Source organism: Physeter macrocephalus, chromosome 16 (genome assembly GCF_002837175.3).
Source record: "Physeter macrocephalus isolate SW-GA chromosome 16, ASM283717v5, whole genome shotgun sequence".
Lineage (NCBI taxonomy): Eukaryota > Metazoa > Chordata > Mammalia > Artiodactyla > Physeteridae > Physeter > Physeter macrocephalus.
The window spans coordinates 38,769,660-38,787,727 of record NC_041229.1 but is presented as its reverse complement, the minus strand read 5'-3'; the positions used below and the strand labels follow the sequence as shown (position 1 = coordinate 38,787,727).

Genomic DNA, 18,068 nt, shown 5'->3' with positions numbered 1-18,068 from the left:
TGGTTCACCAGTATATGGTGCGGACGTCAGTGGCTCCTTATTCGAAAGAAACACGAAGCAGTGGAGCCTTGGACACCTGGGAACCATTCAGGACCTGCTGGAGCGGGAGTGCGGAGTGGTCATCGAAGGCGTCAACACCCCCTACCTGTACTTCGGCATGTGGAAGACCGCCTTCGCCTGGCACACGGAGGACATGGACCTTTACAGCATCAACTACCTGCACTTCGGGGAGCCCAAGACGTGGTACGCGGTGCCCCCGGAGCACGGCCGGCGCCTGGAACGCCTGGCCAGGGAGCTTTTCCCGGGCAGCTCGCGGGGCTGTGAGGCCTTCCTGCGGCACAAGGTGGCTCTCATCTCGCCCACGGTCCTCAAGGACAACGGCATCCCCTTCGGTCGGGTCACTCAGGAGGCTGGAGAGTTCATAGTCACGTTTCCCTATGGCTACCACTCTGGCTTCAACCATGGCTTCAACTGCGCGGAAGCCATCAATTTCGCCTCCCCGCGCTGGATCGATTACGGCAAAGTGGCCTCGCAGTGCAGCTGCGGGGAGGCCCGGGTCGCCTTCTCCATGGACGCCTTCGTGCGCATCCTGCAACCGGAGCGCTACGAGCTGTGGAAACGCGGGCAGGACCGGACCGTGGTGGACCACACGCAGCCCACGGCGCCGGGCAGCCAGGGCCTGAACGCCTGGAGGGAGATCCTCTCGGCCGGGGGAGCCGCTCTCGTCCCGAGGCACCACCAGCCCCGCCGCGCTCCGCGCCCCCGTGGGCCTGTAGCCGCGGGCGGTGGGACCCGCCCGCGAGTCCCTGAGCCTGCTGTGTCCCGGAGCCTCTCGTCGGCCCGGGGTTCTTGCTCTGCCGCCCAGTTCGGGGCTGCGGCCACCAGCACCTCCGGGGAGCCCGGCCCGACCCAGCCGCCGACCCCAGGTCCATCCGCCCCGGATCGCCACCCAGCTGGAAGCTGTGGCCCTCGTCGTCGGCCTTGGGAACAGGGGACTCAGGAGCCAACTGCTCCCCCCAGGGCTAAGAGGAGGCTTTCCTTAGACATCGCTCAGGACCCAGAGGCTCAGCCCCTGCCTGTGGATGCACCCTCGCCGGACAACGCTCACCCGCTCAGCCCTGGGCTCCAGCAACCCGCCAAGGATTCTGGGTGTGGTTGTGGCCCTGTCCCCTAAGCCCAGGGGATGCCTTTCTACCCCACAGCTCTTGCGTGGGGATCCTTTGAGACTGGTCGCATTTACATTTCAGAGCTTTGGGTATTTGCAGGTCACTAGTCTTGCATGAGAGTCCCTCCTGGGCTGCCGCTGGACATGTTGGGTCCATGGTGTTTAACAAATTCTCCAAAGTTTGTTCTTCCTTCCAGACCCTGGAATCTTTGGACGCTGCTAACTCCTGTGTCACAAACTGAGGTTTCATTCACTGGACACTCTAGTGTCACTGGGAACTAGGTCCTGCTGAGGTCGCCAGAGCCCAATCTACTTCAGACTCCCATTCTGTGGGCCAGCTCTGGATGCTGCTGAACTTCGAAAGAATCCTGGGCTTTGATTACCCTCCAGTCTCTCTCCTTTTCCTCTTTCCCCTTCCCTTCCTGCTTTTCTTGCCAAACTAAGCCCTTTAGACCAATTAGGTCAGTAGGGATGCAGATAATAATTGATAATCTTTCTGAGTCTTTGATGTATTGAAAATGTGTTCTATGCCAGTATGGTAACCAGAATGTTAAAATCTGACTTTACTAAATATATTAAAGGTAACCAGAATGTTAAAATTTGACTTTATTTTTTGTGTTGTTCATTCAGTCAACTGAGGGGTGGTCGTTTTTTCTGCAATTTTCTTAATAATTATATCAAAGCATTTCAAGCAAAACTTATTTTTATGAGCTTGTTGCCTTGTGTGATGTTGGTGAGTGAGTTTGGGGTTGATTGTTGGGTTCCAGCTGGCTGGCTGGGTTCGGGGATTTGGTTGGCAGCCCTATCTGAAGGATGACTTGGTGGAAATCACCTGGCACTTGGCTGATCCAAGTTGCTAGGAGAGATGAGCGAACATAGGACAAAAAGTGGCAGCATGTGAAAATCTTCTCTCCAAGTCTCCACTGCCTTCTCAATGCTGTATGTATATTTCACGTGGTTAAGTCATTGCTACATTCCAATCAACACGTTCACAAATAAATGAACAAGACAATTTCAAGTGGGCATAAGTTCTGTGAAGGGATTAAAGGGGATGGGGTGATAGTGTAGAATGGGCAGTGTGTTTCTGGTGGTCAGGGGATACTTCATGGAGCAGGAGACCTTCCCGAGTCCCAAAGGACAAGAAGGAAGGTCCAGAGCTGATTTCCACTTGGATGAAACAACAAGTGTAACAGCCCTAACATAGAGCTTGGTGTTTTTGTGTGGATAGAGAGGAAGCTCATTTGTGTCTGGGGCATAGAGAAGGGAGAGGCAAGGTCAAGGGTATGTAGGACCTGTAGATCATAGTAAATACTGGAGATTTTTTCAGCTTGAAATGAGAAGGCATTGGAAGTTTAAATCAGCACTTGACATGATATAATTTGCATATTTAAGTAATCACCTTAATTGTTCTGTGGACCCCTTAGGGGCAGGAGAAGTAGTTAGAACATCTAAGTAATACAGGTGAGAATTGATGGTTACTGACTTAGGTCATAGTGTTGAGAATGCACAGAAGTGGCCACACTCAGAATAAATTTTGGAAATTGGGATAGAGAGGAAGCTCATTTGTGTCTGGGGCATAGAGAAGGGAGAGGCAGGGTCCAGGGTAGGTAGGACCTTGTAGCTCATGTTAAATATCTGAGTTTTTTTCAACTTGAAATGAGAAGGCATTGGAAGTTTAAAACAGCACTTGACATGATATAATTTGCATATTTAAGTAATCACCTTAATTGTTCTGTGGACCCCTTAGGGGCAGGAGAAGTAGTTAGAACATCTAAGTAATACAGGTGAGAATTGATGGTTACTGACTTAGGTCATAGTGTTGAGAATGCACAGAAGTGGCCACACTCAGAATAAATTTTGGAAATTGAAAATGATAGTTTGGATGCAGAAGGAAACATTTCAGAGAATCAAACCACATCTATCTTCCCTCCAGCTCCCCCCTACAGAATTTCAATAAGATTCTGGAATTTGAAGCACCATGTAAAACTACAGGCAGGAGCAATGAAAAAGTAAGGCTTCTTTGAAGTTCTGATTGAGGAGTAGCCAAAGCCCATGTGCCATCCCCATCACCATGCAGCTGGGCAACTCTGGGGTAGCATATTCTGCGGCAAACTGAAGCTGAGAGGCTGAACTCAGGATCCTCAGTGGAGGACGGCAGTGAGATGCTTGGCTGAAAAGAGGATTAAGCCCTGTATTGAGATGGTGGAACCACATGATGGAAGCAGACTGGAAGTACTGGGAAGACAGCAGCCCTGGAGAGCAACTGGACCATAGTAGATCTCATATGAGCAAGAAGTAAACTTTCATGTGATAAGTAACTGACCTCTTGAGGGCTTTTGGTCCTTTAATTTAGGTCAGCTGTGGATATGGCAGTGCAGAGAAATAAGGGAACTCTGCAAAGTCTCTCTGAAGACAGTAGCCTGGCTCATATTGCTGTTTTAAATTTTAGAAACTGAAATTTTCCTTGTTATATTTCAGGGATATCACAATCTCTTCCCGGCAGATACAGGCTTCAAATAGCTTAGCATAACAAAATTGGGGATTTTGAAGGAAAAGAAACAAAAAAAATTTTGGAAAATATTTCTTCCACTATATACCTTATGTTTTCACTCACTTTTAGACTTGAAACAAAATTTCCTTTGCCCAATAAAGAGATGCAATGTTTAAAAATACAGTTTAGTTTCACCAGTATACTGGTTCCTAAATTAGTCTTCTTGACCTAAGTAGGTATTTCTCAAAAGAAGATATACAAATGGCCAACAGGCACATGAAAAGATGCTCAACATCTCTAATTATTAGAGAAATGCAATTCAAAACCACAGAGGGGTATCACCTCACACCTGTCAGAATGGCCATCATCAAAAAGTCTACAAATAGGGGCTTCCCTGGTGGCGCAGTGGTTGCGCGTCCGCCTGCCGTTGCAGGGGAACCGGGTTCGCGCCCCGGTCTGGGAGGATCCCACATGCCGCGGAGCGGCTGGGCCCGTGAGCCATGGCTGCTGAGCCTGCGCGTCCGGAGCCTGTGCTCCGCAACGGGAGAGGCCACAGCAGAGGGAGGCCCGCATACCACAAAAAAAAAAAAAAAAAAAAAAAGTCTACAAATAATAAATGATGCAGAGGGTGTGGATGAAAGGGAACCCTCTTATACTTTCGGTGGGAATGTAAATTGGTTCAGCCACTATGGAAAACTGTATGGAGGTTGCTTAAAAAAACTAAAAACAGAGCTACCATATGATCCAACAATCCCATTCCTAGGCGTATATCCGGAAAAGATGAAAACTCTAATTCGAAAAGATACATGCACCCCAGTGTTCATAGCAGCCGTATTTACAATAGCCAAGACATGGAAACAAACCAAGTGCCCATCAACAGATAATTCGTTTAAGAAGAAGTGGTATATGCATACCATGGAATATTATTCAGCCACAAAAGGACGAAATATTACCACTTGCAGCAGCATAGATGGACCTAGAGAATATCATACTAAGGGAAGTAAGTAAGACAGAAAAAGACAAATATATCACTTACATGTTTAATCTAAAAAACAATACAAGTGAATCTATGTACAAAAGAGAAACAGACTCACAGACATAGAAAACAAACTTGTGGTTAGCTAAGGGGAAAGTGAGCAAGGGAGGGATAAATTAGGGGTATGGGATTAACAGATACACACGACTGTACACAAAACAGATAAGCAACAAGGATTTGCAAAACAAAACAAACAAACAAAAGAAAAAAACACAAGGAATAGCTGTATAGCACAGGGAACTGTATTCAATATCTTGTAATAATCTATTATGAAAAATAATCTGAAAAAATATGTATATCACAATCACTTTTCTGTACACCGGCGACTAACACGATATTGCAAATCAACTATACTTCCATTAAAAAAAAAATTAGTCTTCTTGAAAGGATTAGGAGCTGGGGGTGGTAATAAAGGGGGTTCATCAAGCAAGTCTATTGAAAATTCTATTTTATTTCAGGTCGACCGGCACACTCAATTTGTTTACTCACAATCTGGACCACTCTTCTCAGGAAAAGATGCCCAAATCCAGCTGTTCTTCCATGTCCAGTAAGTTTTTGCTATACTTAATCTTGGAAAAGCGAGGGACATTGACAGTGACAACTACACAGAGGCAAGGATAGAGCCACCTTTGTTCTCACTGCCACAGTCTCTCCTAGGCCTCTCTCCACTTCTGAGAAATAACAATCACAAGTCCAGTGTATATTCATCAAGTTTGTGGACAAAAGGCTGCGAAACAGAAAGTAGTTTGTCCTGTGGTTTTAACAACTTACCCCCACCATCACCTTTTAGAAAAGTCAATATTACACTTACAAGATCTAAAGACTTTCCTATCTATAGTTCCTATTCAGTTCAACAAAGTAAACTAGATCTGTGTAATTTATTTTATTTTATTCATTCTGCTGCTGATGGACAATAGGGTTATTTCCAAATCTTTGTTATTTCAAACAGTGATTTACACAACAGCTTTGTATATAGGATTACTGGCTTGTATTTATGTTCACTTTTAACTTTCTAGGAAAAGCCAGCTTGCCCTCCAATTTCCACCTCTATTGGCAGTGTGGGAGAGTTCTGGTTTCTCCATATCTTGATCCACTTTTTTATATTGTCAGACCTAATCAAAATGGGCAGAGAATAGCTTCTCTGATTGCTAGTGATCCTGCACATCTTCTTGTATTTATTGGCCATTTGGATTTCCTCTCTTCTGAATTACCTATTCTAAAGCTCTGCCTACTTTTTTTGGTTTGACTATTTTTTGTTGTTGTTATGTAGAAGTTATGTGATATTCAGGATACTAATTCATTGTCTATTTCATGTATGACGAAAAAATTCTCCTAGACCGTAATTTCTTTTAATTTTTTACGTCATTGTATTAGTCAGGGGTCTTCAGAGTAATAGAAGCGATAGGAGATATATGTATAGCTCTTAGTAGGGGAACTCATTCATTGGGTTATGGAGGCTGAGGAATCCCACGATCTGTCAGATGGGCTGCGTGCAAGACGGAAAACGGGGAATATGGTTGGGTCTGGGTTCGAAAGCCTGGGAACAAGGAGTGCCCATGTCAGAAGTCCCAAAGCAAGAGAAGACGGACGCGTCGGCTCTTGCAGCGAGAGTAAATTCACCCTTACTCTGCTCTTTGTAGAATTTGGGCTCTCAGTGGTTTGGGTGATCCTACCTGCAGTGGTGAAGGCGATCTTTACTCAGTCTGCTGATGCAAGTGCTAATCTCTTCCCAGAACAGCCGTGCGGAACACACAGAAGTAATGCTTTACCAGCTATCTGGGCATCTCTTAGCCTAGTCTACATGTGAAATGAACCATCACAGTAATTAGTTTGGAATCATTTAAATATATCAGACATTCCCGTCATGGTGCTTTTGTTTCCCTAAGACATTGTTCCACCCTGAGTTCATAAAGACATTCTTCAATATGTTCTCTTAAAATTCTGTGTTGTATCCATCTGTAATGCACCTCAAATTTATTTATGTAAGTGGTATGAGGTCAAGCTCCAATTCCACCCCCCAAAATAGTGCCAATGCCACTACCACATATTGAATAGTTCATCCTTCCCCATTGGGTTGGTATGCTACCTCCACCATAGGCAGACTCCCACATATCCATGTGTCTGCGTCTGGCCTCTCTATTCTGTACGTAGATATATTTTTCCATTGCAGCTCAAATATCACAGTTTGGTAGAGGAGAAGTCAACCCTCTTTGTTCTTTTAAAGAATCATCTTGGAGATTCTTACTTGAATACTTCCCTACTTACTAGATCTGTCACCTTGAGCAAGTTTCTTAATATCTCCTTGATGCGGTTTCCTCATATGAGAAATAGGGTTCATAGGATTTCCCTTACAGGGTCATTATGAAGATAAGGCATAAATAAATTATTCTATGCAGAGTGCATTGAACAGTGTCTGGCATTCGATAGTCACCATATATTAGCTATTTTTATTAATATTTGTTTTGTTAGAGGTACAGAGAAAATTCTGTTGATCAAAAAAAATGAAAAAGAGAGTGAAAAGACAAATCAAAGAGTGAGAACAGATATCGTATTACTCATACCTAGTAAAGAACTAATAAGCAGAACATATAACTACTACCAACACAGACAACCCAGCAGAAGAATGGACAGTATACTTGATGAGGCACTTCCTGAAGGAGCACCTCCAATCAGCCAGTAATCATCAGAAAAATTGGTTCACCCCTACTAGTAACCAAGTAAATGCAAATCATTATGAAGTACCCCTATGCCCTCACCTGATCGGCTAAAACTAAAAAGGCAGAAAATCACCAAAGGTTTGCAAAAGTGAAGGAGGATGAGCACCCTTGCATGCAGCTAGTGCGTAAACTGGTAAAATGTGTTGAAAAAATTTGGCAAGTTTAAGTTTACATATTCTATAGCCAGTATACACGTCAGAGAATTTTCAGAGCAATGCTGTTTGTAAGAGGCCAAAAGTGGAAAAAACGCAAAGCCCCATCAACAGTAGAAAGTTTATATGGTTGAATACTTTCCAGCCCTGGAACAGAAAAGTCCAGCTGCATGCAACGGCGTAAATGATGCAAAAATACACCAAAATTACACTAAAGTACATAAATAAACTTGTGCTTCTTCAAGGTTATATAAAGTTTTCAAAAATGGACAGAGTTTTAATTTTATAATGTTCACCAAAATTACTCTGTGAGTAGTTAGGATAAGGTCAGTCTAGGAGGCAGAAGGGGCTGTAATCTGGGAAAAAGGGCACCAGGCGGCAGCCAGGAGCCTGGCAATGTTGCATTTCTTGACCTGGGTAGTGGTTCCACTTCTGTTAACTCTAGAGTTATTTGTTGAAGTGCACACATATGCTTTATAGATTTCTGTGAACACCTTTTATTTCATAATTTAAAATATTTTTTAAAGTGCTCTAAAAAGTTAAGTCACATAGTGGTTCATAGAATCATTTGGTTTATATTGTGTTGTATTGTAGACTGTTTCCAAAACTCAGATTATGTGTCTAATTTTTTTCATTCTAATATTGTTTATTGATGCCTTCTCCTGTTTATTTATTATTTACAATATTATATTTAGGTATACCTAATTTTTTGGACAGTTTTAGATTTACAAAAAGTTGAGCACATGGTTCAGGGAGTATTGACCCGACCCCACTCACATGTCCCCCTATTAGTAACATCTAGATTCCCATGGTATATTGATTACAATTAATGAACAAATGTCAATATGTTATTGTCTACTAAAGGCTATCATTGGTTCAGATTTCTTCACCTTTTACCCAACGTCCTTCTTCTGTTCCAGGATCTCTTCTAAAATATCAAATTACATTTAGTTTTCATGTCTCCTTAGGTTTCTCTTGGCTGTAACAGATTCTCAGACTTTCCGTGATTTTGACCAAAAGTTTGTATAGAAACCTGAGAGTTTGGGGGAATACTGGTCAGGCATATTGTAGGATGCCCCTCTATTGGAATTTGATGCTTTTCTTATGATTATCTTGGGTTTCTGTATTTTTCTGGAGGAAGATTACGGAGGGAATTTTATCACATTTTAACCACATCATATCAAGGACATATACTATCACAGTGATTTATGGCTTTTTTCTTTTCTGGCCACACCTCGCAGTTTGTGGGATCTTAGTTCCCTGGCCAGGGATCGAACCTGGGCCCTAGGCAGTGAAAGCGCGGAGTCCTAACCACTGGACTGCCAGGGAATTCCCAGTTTATGACTCTTGATGTTGACCTGGTTACAATGGTGTTTGGCAGGGTCGTCCTCTATAAAATTACTACCCCTCTCCGACACACACCCCTACTTGCCACTTTGCACCTGCTTCTCTCACTCAGGGAGCCCTCTCTTCCTTTAGCAGGCAGTACTCTATAATTTATTAATCAGTTTTAATTTATTTTATTTTTAAAGTAACAGACTTCTATTTTATTAATCATTCATATTTTTGTATATGGTTGTTTTCCCTTTTGTTTTTTGAATTGTTCTATCATTTTAAATTTTTTTCTTTCAAATAATTCTGAGGTATTTTGGTTTAGTTTTTACTAACTACTTGTGTACAACATAAAAATCAATAGATTTTTAGCTATTATATGGATTATATTGTTGTAGGTGTTATGTGGATATTCATTTTTAAATAACTATGGTTGTGTTCTGTTTTTTGATTATTGACTTTCAATTTTATTTCATGATTGAAATAAAAGATTGATCAAGATGGTACTCAATATGTTGATTCTATAGAATTTTTACTGAGATTTATTATGTGGTCTTACAGTGATAAATTTTTGTAAATGTTTTACATGTGTTGAAAAGCATTTTGCTATGTGGTTGCTGCAGGTAATATAATCAAAGTTGTTAAATTTATTGTTTAAACTTTTATAACATTATTAAATTTCTTCTCATCTATCAGTTTCTGAGAGAATGGTGTTTGAAAAAAAAAAACCTCCCACCATCATTGCAAGTATATCAGTTTTACCTTATAATTCTCAGTCTTTGTGTTGTATGTCTCAGTGGTATGTGTCTAGGCGCATACAGTGTATCATTGTAATCTTTCCCATGAGTTTTTCTTTTTGATAAGTATAAGCTGTCCTTCTTTTACCTTATAAATACATTCGATATTAATTGCTGTTAGGCCAGCTTTCTTTTGTTTAATATTTGCTTGGTTTGAGTTTCCCACTCCTTTTATTTACACCCCATTGTAATCTTTCCCATGAGTTTTTCTTTTTGATAAGTATAAGCTGTCCTTCTTTTACCTTATAAATACATTCGATATTAATTGCTGTTAGGCCAGCTTTCTTTTGTTTAATATTTGCTTGGTTTGAGTTTCCCACTCCTTTTATTTTCAACCTCTTAGTTCTCTGTAAGATTGGTTTAAACAATCAGAAGGGTGCAGACAAAGTGGGCTGACCAACCAGAGCAATTACTGTTGATTGGTGCTGATCAAATTATACCTTTGCTCAGGTAGAAAGCCAGAGCCATCAGCACATGGGTCTGCATTTGGAGGCCAGCTGCCCAGAGAACACACTCTCTCTCTGTGGGTCCTTGAATATCTCCAACTGGAATCAGGATTTTGTTGGTAGAAGGTAGGTCACTTTATTTCTGTAATTTGTGCTTATGAGCAAAAGAGTTATTTTCCTACCAGAAGTTTTAAAAAATGACACTATTTATGCATATATATATATATAGAGAGAGAGAGCGAGAGAGGGAACTATACATTGGGATACCCTTTCCTTGAGTTTTCATTTTTAAACTATCGTCCAACTTGTGAAGTTAATTTTTTTCTTAATATTTTCTTGGTAAAAATCACAAATATTTTCAGGAAAAAGCACCTCATTTAGTGAACTGCGATCTAATGGGAATGAGAGGGTTTCTAGAACTGAGTAAGGAGTGTGTCAATTGGAAGGGACTTGAAAAATATGTGGGATCAAATTAGAGATTTTGATTGGATATGAGGGTATTAGAATTGTGGTGGTACTGATTGAATTGAAATTGTTGTGGGACATATATAGCCAGACTTTGAGCACAGCCCGTTTCATTCAGAGGCTGAATCCTTCAAGGAAACAATTTTCTGGGTCCTAGTGTATCTTCATTGGGAATTAAGATTTTACACTAGCAGAAGGCAAGCACTTCTTTGGCCTTTTTTTTTTTTCCTTTAAAGCATAAAGATGAAAAGGATGACATTTCATATCAGAAAGCAACTTTTTTTCCTGGTAAAATTCTCATTTATTTATGCATTTAAAGTACAAGCATTGCATGCATATCATTTTTAGATTTCTTCATTGGGGCCATGTACTTCTGTTATTACAGGGATTAAAACCTTTTTCCTCTTTCACTTTATAATTGATTGTTAACTGGTGTATGGGATCTATAGATTTTGTATGCTAATCAATGTCTAGAAACTTGGCCGAACCCTATATTTCTTTTTTTTTAACATCTTCATTGGAGTATAATTGCTTTACAACGATGTGTTAGTTTCTGCTTTATAAAGAAGTGAATCAGTTATACATATACATATGTTCCCATACCTCTTCCCTCTTGCGTCTCCCTCCCTCCCACCCTCCCTACCCCACCCCTCTAAGTGGTCACAAAGCACAGAGCTGATCTCCCTTTGCTATGCGGCTGCTTCCCACTAGCTATTCTATTTTACGTTTGGTAGTGTATATATGTCCATGCCACTATCTCACTTTGTCCCAGCTTACCCTTCCCCCTCCCCGTATCCTCAAGTCCATTCTCTAGTAGGTCTGCATCTTTATTCCCATCTTGCCACTATGTTCTTCATGACCTTTTTTTTTTTTTGATTCCATATGTATGTGTTAGCATACAGTATTTGTTTTTCTCTTTCTGACTTAATTCACTCTGTATGACAGTCTCTAGGTCCATCCACCTCACTACAAATAACTCAGTTTCGTTTCTTTTTATGTCTGAGTAATATTCCATTGTATATATGTGCCACATCTCTTTATACATTCATCTGTTGATGGACACTTAGGTTGCTTCCATGTCCTGGCTATTGTAAATAGAGCTGCAATGAACATATTGGTACATGACTCTTTTTGAATTATGGTTTTCTCAGGATATATGCCCAGTAGTGGGATTGTTGGGTCGTATGGTAGTTCTATTTGTAGTTTTTTAAGGAACGTCCATGCTGTTCTCCATAGTGGCTGTATCAATTTACATTCTCACCAACAGTGCTAGAGGGTTTCCTTTTCTCCGCACCCTCTCCAGCATTTATTGTTTGTAGATTTTTTGATGATGGCCATTCTGACCTGTGTGAGATGATATCTCATTGTAGTTGTGATTTGCACTTCTCTAATGATTAACGATGTTGAGCATTCTTTCATGTGTCTGTTGGCAATCTGTATATCTTCTCTGGAGAAATGTCTATTTAGGTCTTCTGCCCATTTTTGGATTGGGTTGTTTTTTTAATGTTGAGCTGCATGAGCTGCTTGTAAATTTTGGAGATTAATCCTTTGTCAGTTGCTTCATTTGCAAATATTTTCTCCCATTCTGAGTGAACCCTATATTTCTAATAATTTGTCTATCAATGCAAATTGATGATTAGATTATAACTAGAATTTTGATGATGGCCATTCTGACCTGTGTGAGATGATATCTCATTGTAGTTGTGATTTGCACTTCTCTAATGATTAACGATGTTGAGCATTCTTTCATGTGTCTGTTGGCAATCTGTATATCTTCTCTGGAGAAATGTCTATTTAGGTCTTCTGCCCATTTTTGGATTGGGTTGTTTTTTTAATGTTGAGCTGCATGAGCTGCTTGTAAATTTTGGAGATTAATCCTTTGTCAGTTGCTTCATTTGCAAATATTTTCTCCCATTCTGAGTGAACCCTATATTTCTAATAATTTGTCTATCAATGCAAATTGATGATTAGATTATAACTAGAATGTTTCAAGTATTTACACATTAAGGGTAATTCTTGTTAAGGATGTGTACATTTGTGTTCTGTACATTTTTCCGGCTTTCGTTTACATAGGCACTCTTTCTATAAAAAATTGTAGATTTTTATCTGTGTCCCCTATTTTATTATAACATGATTTGCTTGTACTTTTCTCTCTTTACTCTTATGCTTATGTTTTTACACTTTTAATGGTCTACAAATTGCATTTTGGTTTCAGTCATCATTTCTTTTGGGTGTTATGTTTTCTTTTGTAATTGTTTCAGCTTATATCATTGTTTTCCTTTCCCTAATTTATCTTTTGGGTTAAGCTATCCAATTTCTTGAGTTGAGTGCTTAACGCCTTTATTTTCAAGGTTGCTTAATGTCCTTACAGTTCAGTTAGATATTCCTCTTTTTCTTTCTGATGACTTGCCCTAATTCTTTATTTTTAAATTTCAGCTTTATTGCTGTATAAATGACTTATAAAATTGTAAATATTCAGTGAACTTTGTGGTGATTTGATATACATTGTGAAAGGATTCCCCCCTTCTAGTTAATTAGCACAGTTACTTCATATATTTACCTTTTTTGGTGAGAACATTTAAATCTTACTCTTCTAGAAAATTTCAACTATACATCACAGTGTTATCAACTATAATCACCATGGTTAACATTAGCTCCTGAGACTCTATTCACTAGGTAACCTTTTTTACTCCCTTCCCTACCCTCCCCTGCAACCACGTTTCTACTCTGGTTCTGTAAGTTTTACTTTTTTTTTTTTTTTTTTAAGATTCCACATATAAGTGATACCATGCCATATTTGTCTTTCTCTGTCTTATTTCACTGGGCATAATACCGTCCAAGAACATCCATGTTTTTGCAAATGAGAAAATTTCCTTCTTTTTATGGCTGAGTAGTATTCCATTGTATATATGTACCACATCTTCTGAAACCATTGAACCATCGCTGGACATGTTGGCTGTTTCCATATCTTATCCATTGTGAATAATGCCTCAAAGAATGACGGAGGGCAGATATCTCCTTGATATTGTTTTAACTTCCTTTGGATATATACCCAGAAGTGAGACTGCATCATCATATGGTGGTTCTATTTAAATTTTTGAGGAACTCCATACTGTTTTCCATAGTATGCACCATAGCTGCACCAGTTTACATGCCTACCAAAAGAGTGTACTTTTTGCCCTTAAATTCAAACTTTGAAATTAAGACTGCTATACAATTTTCTTGAACTTGATGTTAAATCAGTTTGTTTTGTCATCCACTTATTTTCAATATTTTGTACTTTCTTTAGGTTTGGCTTGGAAACTTCCATGAAGAGACTTTCTGCTACAGTGAGGTGAGAAGCCACCCATGCACTCAAGCCTGGGAACCTGGAGAGGTCTCAGGCACTTATACCCCCAACAGAGGAAACTCAGAGAGCTGCAGGCTGAGGCAGGACTTGGCTCAGAGAGCCCTCTCCTCTGCGAAATACTCTATTTCCTTTGACTCCAAAATGCTGACAAGAGTGGAGTCCTTCTGGTGGATTGACAAGCCTGGAGAAGATACCACCTCGTTTGTTTAAAAGTTCAAGTCTGAGTTCCTGCCTCTCAGATATATCAAAACTTTTTTAAAAATAAAGAAAGTATAGGGAAGAGGTTACTCCCCAGCATTCTCAGGTATCCAAAGCATACCTAAGAAGCTGGGAGTCCGTTGCTTATTCTGTTGCAGCCATGCAGTCTAAGCACTTTGGTAGCCAGAACCCGAGTTGTAAGATTATGATCTTCCACCCAACCATGGAAGAATTTGAAGATTTCAACAAATATATTGTTTACATGGAGTCACAAGGTGCACACCGAGCTGGCCTAGCCAAGGTAATTCCACCGAAAGGATGGAAAGCCAGACAGACGTACGATGATATCGATGATATCTTAATAGCCGCTCCCCTCCAGCAGATGACAACTGGGAAGGCAGGTGTGTTTACTCAACAGCACAAAAAGAAGAAAGCCATGACCCTGAGCGAGTATCGCCGCTTAACAAACAGTGAAAGACACCAGACTCCATTCTACTCTGATTTTGAGGATCTGGAGCGAAAATATTGGAAAACACGCCTCTATGGTTCACCAGTATATGGTGCGGACGTCAGTGGCTCCTTATTCGAAAGAAACACGAAGCAGTGGAGCCTTGGACACCTGGGAACCATTCAGGACCTGCTGGAGCGGGAGTGCGGAGTGGTCATCGAAGGCGTCAACACCCCCTACCTGTACTTCGGCATGTGGAAGACCGCCTTCGCCTGGCACACGGAGGACATGGACCTTTACAGCATCAACTACCTGCACTTCGGGGAGCCCAAGACGTGGTACGCGGTGCCCCCGGAGCACGGCCGGCGCCTGGAACGCCTGGCCAGGGAGCTTTTCCCGGGCAGCTCGCGGGGCTGTGAGGCCTTCCTGCGGCACAAGGTGGCTCTCATCTCGCCCACGGTCCTCAAGGACAACGGCATCCCCTTCGGTCGGGTCACTCAGGAGGCTGGAGAGTTCATAGTCACGTTTCCCTATGGCTACCACTCTGGCTTCAACCATGGCTTCAACTGCGCGGAAGCCATCAATTTCGCCTCCCCGCGCTGGATCGATTACGGCAAAGTGGCCTCGCAGTGCAGCTGCGGGGAGGCCCGGGTCGCCTTCTCCATGGACGCCTTCGTGCGCATCCTGCAACCGGAGCGCTACGAGCTGTGGAAACGCGGGCAGGACAGGACCGTGGTGGACCACACGCAGCCCACGGTGCCGGGCAGCCAGGGCCTGAACGCCTGCAGGGTGGTCCGCGCCCCCGGGGGTCCCGCGCTCCGCCGGAGGCACTGTCCGTCTCGCAGCGCCTCGCACCGCCGTCCGCCCGTAGCCGCCTGCCATGGGACCCGCCGCCGAGCCCCTGTGGGTCCTGCGTCCCCGCCCCCCTTGCCGGCCCGGGGTTCTCGCTCTGCCGCCCAGTTCGGGGCTGCTGCTGCCTACAGCTCCGCGGAGCCCGGCCTGACTCCGCCGCTGACCCCAGGTCCATCCGGCCCGGATCTCCACCTTACTGGCCGATACGGTCCTCGTCGTAGTCCTCGGGAAGAGGAGACTCGGGACCGGACTGTCCGGGCCCGGGCTAAGAGGTGCCTCTCCTTAGACACAACGCACACATCTCTGGACTTCGAAGCTCAGCTCCTGTTTGCTGGCGAACCCTTGATGGACAACCCTGCATTGCTGAGCCCATGGCTCCAGCATCCTTCTAAGGCTTCCGGGTGCTGTTGTGCCCCTGATCTTCAACCCTTGGGTCCCCCATTGGATTCCGAAAATCCGATGCACCCTGGCCCATGCCTGCCATCTCTGGAGGGTATTACATCCAGTTTCCTTGACAGCATCCCTTTGATTCCTGCCAACATCATTGGGACTCTGAGAGTGTTCCCCAGGGACGATGCTGGGAACTGCGGGGCCCCCGTGAACTTCTGTGAGGTTGTAAGGTTGGACCACTCTTATGCCTCTAAGAGTCTTGTCCCAGCTGCAGAGACCAGTCTCCCGCACCCTTGACTGTGATCCCCTGGGGCTAAAGCTAGAGGCACCTGCAACTCTTGAGTCCTGGGAGGAATTCCTCACCAATGGATGGTCTTCAATCTGTGCGCACATGACTACTGAAGAATTTGCTAAATGTGACTTTATCTGACCCTCCACCCCAGAAACCACAGAAGCTCCCAGCCAAGCAACAATCTGGGCTGGGCCTGTCCTCAGTGGAGATGCTTTATCTCCTAGAAATGACACATTTCCCAAGCTGCCAGCTGCTTTCTCCTACCATGACAACCAGGGCTCCTAGCAGCCTCTGAAGTGGACCTTCCCACAGGGACATCTGCCATAGAATATTGTACCTCTCAGGTATTCTCATACCACTCCTGAACATTGATGGGCCTTTGGCTTCTGCCTTGGCTTAGATGGTATGGACACTGCTTGCTTCTGATGGCACCCTCAGGGAACCTCCTTGCAGTGGTGTGCCTCTAGTCCCCATAATAATTTGGGGCAACATTGGATGATGCTGAGGATCTGGCTGAGCCCCTTCCATCCCCAAGCTTCATCTGGGCCTCTGAGTCACTGTCCGTGGTTTCCAGTGGATAGTGCTGCAACCACAAGCAAGCCTCAAGAGCTTCTCACATCACACGCCTGTGAGTCTGACACCCCCTTCTTCCCAGGCCACTGCTCATGGCCTAAACTAGACCTTTGCCCATTTGGGTCTGTTTGCTAGTTTTGTCTCATAGATTTTTTAACTTTATTGATGGTTATTAAAGTTGTTATCCCAATGTGTATCTGCAAAACAAAGAAAGGTAACATCCTTAAAATATATTTTTAAAATCAGAATTATCCTCTAAAGGAAAGTAACTTGCAATAACCAACCCGCTCTTTTGCTTAGTATAACTTCCTGTTCCCACTCCCTTCTGCCTACATCTCTTATTTTGTACAGCTCCTCGGTGCTCCTTCCTGCTAGACTGAATTCTGCCAAATTTGAATTGAATTTTGCATAAATAAACTCTTGAAATGTTTAATATGCCTCAGTTTACCTTTTAACAGTCTAAAACAGAGTGATCCAGAAAAGTTAAAATTAAAAGAACAGACAAAACTATACCAAGCAAAATGCAAACAGAAAGCAGAAGTCATGGATTTTGTATCAAAGTATAACTGAGGCTCAAAGGTGCATGAAAGGGCTCTAAAGGCTAAATTTCCCCATGAAGGTGTAGCAGTCATGAATACCCCTGCAACTTTGATAAAGTATAAATTACAGAAAATCAAACAAGTTGGAAGAAATGCATTAAAAATAGGAGAATTTAAGTCACCTTATGTGATATTGTGATTTATAATATAAAATATATATTTGGTCCTCATCTCTGTTTCTGGTCAATAGCTCCTAAAATCCTTGGAATTTCCTAAGTAAAGAGAGTTATGTTTTATGATTTTGTTATGTTAATGAGGTGGCTGTTGGAATGTCCCTAGGTCACTTAAGGGTGAGGGCTGGTTGCCAGGGGAACGAACCCTGTGATTACAGTGCTGGAATTTTCAGTCCCTCCCTAGACTTCCAAGGGGCAGAAAGGGCTGGAAGTTGAACCAATCACCAGTGGCCACTCATTTAATCAATTGTGCATATATAATGAAGTCTCCATAAAACCCCAGAAGGATGAAGTTTGGGGAGCTTCTGGGTCGGTGAACATGTAGGCATTTGGGGACAGTATTGCATCTAGAGAGGGCATGGAACCCCATTTTACCTTACTTACCAAACTTAAGGATGTAGAAAACTTCGACAGTATTAACAGTAAGGTAGAATTTACATACCTGGTAATAGAGTACTCAGTTTTGTCATTACCAAAGGATCAATCACAAAAACTGACAATACGTTTGGGTGAATAGAAAATACCAATAAATTCCAAAGTAAGGGAAAAAATCAAACTCGTTAATTATCATGCAATAAAACTAGAAATTAACT

At 42.5% G+C, this 18,068-nt stretch overlaps 2 protein-coding genes across 2 annotated transcripts; both read left to right on the top strand.

Annotated features, from left to right (window-relative positions):
- The first annotated feature begins 53 nt into the window (after window positions 1–53).
- Window positions 54–1,223, top strand: LOC112066976 (lysine-specific demethylase 4D-like). The gene has a single exon (XM_024131602.3). It carries the CDS (start codon window positions 158–160, stop codon window positions 1,172–1,174), a length of 1,017 nt encoding a protein of 338 aa, XP_023987370.1. The 5' UTR covers window positions 54–157; the 3' UTR covers window positions 1,175–1,223.
- Window positions 1,224–14,305: 13,082 nt separating this feature from the next.
- LOC112066977 (lysine-specific demethylase 4D-like) lies at window positions 14,306–16,268 on the top strand. The gene is given in 2 exon segments (XM_024131604.2): window positions 14,306–16,128; window positions 16,130–16,268. Coding segments are annotated over 2 exon segments (1,959 nt in total). The 5' UTR covers window positions 14,306–14,308.
- Window positions 16,269–18,068: the final 1,800 nt, after the last annotated feature.